Source organism: Bufo bufo, chromosome 1, assembly GCF_905171765.1.
Source record: "Bufo bufo chromosome 1, aBufBuf1.1, whole genome shotgun sequence".
Taxonomy (NCBI): Eukaryota; Metazoa; Chordata; class Amphibia; order Anura; family Bufonidae; genus Bufo; species Bufo bufo.
This window is the reverse complement of record NC_053389.1, coordinates 572,172,397-572,178,396: the sequence shown is the minus strand read 5'-3', so window position 1 is coordinate 572,178,396 and position 6,000 is coordinate 572,172,397. Positions and strand designations below refer to the sequence as shown.

Genomic DNA, 6,000 nt, shown 5'->3' with positions numbered 1-6,000 from the left:
CCAGCAGGCTAAAGGCAAACTTGAATACTTTGTTTTCCCTCTCTGCTGTGCAAATCTCTGGCTTCACTCTGGCTCCTATCAGCTTCAGTCACTGTTTCTTATGAGAGTGCGGTATTGCGTAACCAGTTTATCTGAGTATGGTGTCTTTGGCTCAGTTTTGCCTCTCAGAGGTTCTAAGTCATTTTATATATTAGGAATGGGCTGCTCTCTGAGCTACTTTCCCAAAGCTCCTGCAGCAGTGTGGGGAAAATGCTCCTTCACCACACCATCCTGCTTCAGTCTCTTGCTCCAACTCTCAACTCCACTCTCAACTCAACTAAGGGCTCATTCACACAACCGTGGTTTGGTTCCGCATCCGAGCCGCATGTTTTGCAGCTCGGGTGTGGACCCATTCACTTCAACGGGGCCACAAAAGATGCGGATAGCACTCCGTGTGCAGTCCGCATCCGTTGCTCCGTTCCGTGACCTCGCAAAAATTATAAATCATATCCTATTCTTGTTTGTTTTGCGGACAAGAATAGACATTTCTATAAAGGGCCGTCTGTTCCGGCATGTTTTGCGGATCTGCAATTTGCGGACCGCGAAACACGGCACAGTCATGTGAACAAGCCATAACTGACAGCTTCCTGCAACCCCTCCCTTGGTAGAACTAACCCACTTCTGCCCAAAAATGGGAGAATGGAATAGTAAGTTCCATTCTATCTAAAGATACGCTCTGTCAGATATACTGCCACTTGCTGGACAACCAGGCACAGTACATGTAATAATAGTTGCATAACAATATTATTAAAGGGGTTGTCTCACTTCCAGTAAGTGGATGTTATCAAGTAGAGAAAGTTAATACAAGCCACTTACTAATATATTGTTATTATCCATATTGCCTCCTTTGATGGCTGGATTCATTTTTTATCACATTATACACTGCTCGTTTCCATGGTTACGACCACCCTGCAGTCCATCAGTGGTGGTCGTGCTTGCACAATATAGGAAAAAGCACTAGCCTATGTGCTCTCCCATGGTCCCGGCCACCAGAGAGGCTGATGCTTTTTCCTATAGTGTGCAAGCACGACCACCACTGATGGATTGCAGGGTGGTCTGCTAACATGGAAACGAGCAATGTATAATGTGATAGAAAAATGAAGCCAGCCAGCAAAGGAAGCAATATGGATAATAACATCACATTAGTAAGTGCCTTGTATTAACTTTCTGCACATGAAAAATGCAACTTGCTAAAGTGAGACAACCCCTTTAACCCCTTCTACCCCGGGACAGTTTTCACCCTCCTGCCTAGGCCATTTGTTGCAAATCTGACATTTGTCACTTTATGTGTTAATAACTTTGGAACACTTTAACTTATCCAAGCCATTCTGAGACTGTTTTCTCGTGACACATTGTATTTCATGACAATCATAAATTTGAGTCAATATATTTCACTTTTATTTATGGAAAAATCTCAAATTTACAAAAAAAATCTAGAATTCGCAATTTTCTAAATTTCTAATTCTCTGCTTAAAACAGAAAGTGATACCTCATAAAATATTTATTACTTAACATTCCCCATACGTCTACTTTATGTTGGCATCATTTTGTAAATGTCATTTTATTTTTTTAGGACGTTAGAAGGCTTAGAATTTTACTTTTGTGGCAGATTTTCCATTTTAATCCATATTTTTCTTTAACACATCAAGGGTTAACAGCCAAACAAAACTCAATATTTATTACCCTGATTCTGCAGTTTACAGAAACACCCCATATGTGGTCGTAAACTGATGTAAGGGCGCACGGCAGGGCGCAAAAGGAAAGGAGCGCCGTATGGTTTTTGAAAGGCAGATTTTTCTGGACTGGTTTTTAGATGACATGTCCCATTTGAAGCCCCCCTGATGCACTCCTACAGTAGAAACTTCCAAAAAGTGACCCCATTTTGGAAACTACGGGATAAGGTGACAGTTTTATTGGTACTATTCTGGGGTACATATGATTTTTAATTGCTCTATATTATGTTTTTTTGTGAGGCAAGGTAACTAAAAAATGGGTTTTCTGAGAGCCGTAAGCTTTTTATCTTTTGGCCAATTGTCTTAAAGGGAGTCTGTCACCTCCATATGGCCATATACAGTGCTTACATGGCTCTGTAGCACACCTATACAGGATTGTAACGGTACCTTTGTTCTTTTCTTTAGACTTGCACCAGCAGGAAAACGAAGTTTAATTCATATGCAAATGAGAACTCGCAAGTGCCCAGGGGCGATGCACACTGTGTAGGTGCCCAGGCTGCTCTGCCTTCTTTTCACTTTACTCCTCCCCAGTCTCTGCCTTTACCTGCCCTCCAAGTCTCTTGCCTCATGGATAGGTCCGGACTTGGAGGGCGGGCAAAGGCAGAGGCTTATTTTTTCTATTTTTATTATAAAATCAGGGGAAAGGGGCTTTTTTTCTTTTTTTACTTGAAACTTTATTTTTTTTAATTAAAGGGAATCTGTCACCAGAATCATCACCATTAAACTAAAACTATTGTCTTGTAGCACTTACTACCTCCTTTCCAGATGTGTTTTTCTTTCCTTGCTGCTTGGTTTCTATCTGCCCTCCAGCAGAGCCCAAGCACGCCTCTCCTCGGCTCTGCTGGGGGTGTAGAGTATGAGCCGAGGAGAGGCGTGCTTGGGCTCTGCTGGAGGTCGGGCCTGGGCACTCAATGGGGGTGTTCCTGGGCACATTTGGACAAAAATAACACCCCTCTGGGCACCTTACTGGCTCATTTGCATAAGGAATAAAGTGGATTTTTTTCAAGATAGAAACTTAGCAGCAAGGAAAAAAAATCACATCTGGAAAGGAGGTAGTAAGTGCTACAAGACAATAGTTTTAGTTTAATGGTGATGATTCTGGTGACAGATTCCCTTTATGCTCTGTGTGTGTTAGATTCTTATAAAAACTGATCTCTGGGCTGGGCTCCAACATATCGTGGGACAACCCCTTGGGCTCCTGACAGAGGTAATTTACATATCAATAAGATCGGTTTTTATAAGAATCTAACACACACACAGAGCATTAACAGTGGGATCATTTTAAACACTGCATAGAGACTAATGGGCACATATAAATATCGCTATATCGTTAATCCTGGTGACAGAATGCCTTTAAGGGCTGGCAGTTCCGTTCTGCAAAATGCAGGATGCACACTGCCGGTATCCATATTTTGCAGATCCGCAATTTGCGGACCGGAAACAGGCAATGGTTGTGTGCATGGGCCCTTAGGTTTTCTTCACATCTCTTTTTGGAGATCCGGGGGCTGTTCTGGCACAAAGCAGCCTGCCGGATCCTCTACTTCACCGCCAGATCCCCATTGACTGCAATGAGGTTCGGCGGTGATCCGGACGATTTCTGGCATAAATTCCGGGTTGTGACGAAGATTTCCATAATGGAGATGTGAATGCAGCCTAAGGGCTCATGCAGACGAGCATGAGGGCTCCGTGCCCGTGCAGCGGACCGAAAATATCGGTCTGCAATGCACGGGCATCGGTCAGCCGTGTGCACTCCGTGGTGCGGATGGGGGCCATTGACTTGATTTGGTCTGCGATCCTCAAGATATGGCAAAAGATAGGACATGTCTTATCTTTTGTGGTGCGGAGGCACGGACCCGAAAGCTCACAGAAGTGCTCCGTGGTGTTTTTGTGGGCTTCCGATCTGTGCCTCCACAATGCAAAAGATACAACATGTCCTATCTTTGACCGTATCTTGTGGATTGCGGACCCATTCAAGTCACATGGCCGATGCCGGAACTGCCTGCTGGATCCGGAAATCCGTATGCAAACGGATATAATTTTTTTCCTGATACGTTAGACCTATTCATTGAAATACCGGATCCGTCTTTCCGGTATCATCCGGAATAATGGATGCAGTATTCAATTTTTCCAAAGCTAGAAAGAACTGCGCATGCGCAGACCGGAAAACCGGGTCTGGCGATGCGGCAATTTCCGGAACACTTAGTACCGGATCCGACATTAATACATTTCAATGGAATGGATCCGGCAAGTGCGGTAGTGTTCCGGAATTTTCGCCGGAAAAAATACCGTACAAGGGACTGAACGGAAGACATCCTCATGCATACAGAACGAATTGCTTTCCATTCAGAATGCATTGGGACAAAACGGAAGCGTTTTTTTTTCCGGTATTGAGACCCTTTACCGGATTTCAATACCAGAAAAGAATAACGCTAGTGTGAAAGTACCCTTACAAGTAGTGAATACAAGTCACCAATTTTTACCATCTGACAAAGATCGAGAAAAATTCTAGAATCTCAAGAAAACCCCAGCTACATTGTACATACATAGGATTAGCGCAACAGGCTAATATTACTGCAGTGCACGGTGCTAGGCACAGCCAGTCTACCATTTGTGACTACCGAACACTATATTCTGGAGGACAACAAAAATACAACGTAGCTCCTCCCCATACACGGATCAAATGGATGAGCCCATAGCTCTGAGTGTCGCGCCCCCAGGGCCAACCAATCATTTGTAGGGGGAGTCGCCTGTCACAGCTTACCACGTTTTTCTATACTGAGAGTGCGCAGAAGCCTGTAATTCTATTAACGCTTTCGTTGCTGCAGTGCCGGCTGCTGGTGCTCTAGTCACAAACTACATTATGTCGGCGTGTCTATCTGCTCGGGGTGCCGGACTATGGCGGCCAGCACTGCGCAGGTTCTACCACACTGAGCGCGGGGTCTATGGCTACAGACCGAAGAAGAGCGAGGCTGCAGGCAGTCGTGTGAAGGAGGCAGCGGCTAGCGGTGCAGGTGTGTGGGGCCTGGTACTGTGTGACTGGAAGAGGGGGGCAAGTGGTCTGAGCTTCTTGTCTTAAGGCTAGAGCTATACAGCCACACATTGTATAATGCTACTCTATGGTATGCGACATTCTGCAACGTGATAGTCGATAAAAATACATCTTGGATGTTTTTTTTTTTTGTGATACCATACACTAGCATTATAAAATATGTCAAATGTCATGTAGCTCTAGCCTAAACCATTACCACCAGGGGTTGACTGGCCATAGACTCCACAGAGAAGTTTCCCAGTGGGCCGATGCGCAGGAGGGCGCGTGCAAACCCTCCTCATGGTGCTAGCTGGATAGCCAACGATTAATGCTAGGAGCTAGGGATGAGCAAACTTGTGTTTGAAGTTCGGTGTACAAGGTTCGGGTTATCTAAGAATTCCATTTTGGATTCCGCTACGGTCCGTGGTAGCGGAATCTATAACGGAATTCTTAGATATACTTACCTGGCTCCCTGCGTCGCTCCTGGTCCCCGCACCGCCGCTGCTGATTCTGTCCGTGCGAGGAAGAAAACATCCGGTGTCAGGGGGGAACAGCCAATGGCAGACGGGGACGGGCCTCCCTAGCATCGGGGGTGACGTTAGAGAGGCTCGTCCCCACCTGCCATTGGCTGCTCGCCCCAGACACCGGATGTTTTCATCCTCGCACGGGGAGAAGCAGCAGCGGCGCAGGGAGCCAGGTAAGTATATTCAGAGGGGGGGGGGGGGGGGGCTGGCATATTGGGGGCTTTTTATAGGATTGGATAACCCCTTTAAGCTTCCAGTCTGTGCCAGAAAATCACTTTCATTCATGCAGAAATCCATGCACTGCCACCAAAACAACCCCATTCAGATGAATGGAACTGAATTTCAAGGGAATCTGTCACCCTGATTTTGGACTATTATCTACAGTAATACATGGGTAGTACTGTTGATAAGGAGTCCAGATCACTATTTTCCTACTGGCGTTCCTCACGGTTAGGGCTCGCTCACACGACCGTGCCGTTTTTTGCAGTCCGCAAATTGCGGATATGCAAAAAAACGGATGCCGCCCGTGTGCCTTCCGCAATTTGCGTAACAGAACAGGAGGCCCATTATAGAAATGTCTATTCTTGTCAGCAAAACGGACAAGAATTGGACATGCCTCATAATTTTTGCGGGGCCACGGAACGGAGCAACGGATGCGGACAGCACACAGAGTGCT

The 6,000-nt window shown here is 45.8% G+C and overlaps 1 protein-coding gene across 1 annotated transcript in view; it reads left to right on the top strand.

Annotated features, from left to right (window-relative positions):
* Positions 1-4,537: 4,537 nt before the first annotated feature.
* DHTKD1 (dehydrogenase E1 and transketolase domain containing 1) overlaps positions 4,538-6,000 on the top strand; it is a 58,269-nt gene continuing 56,806 nt past the window's right edge. Inside the window, exon 1 of the mRNA XM_040413209.1 lies at positions 4,538-4,783. Coding sequence (XP_040269143.1) covers positions 4,633-4,783 — 151 coding nt within the window. The 5' untranslated portion in view covers positions 4,538-4,632. The remainder of the gene's footprint in view (positions 4,784-6,000) is intronic.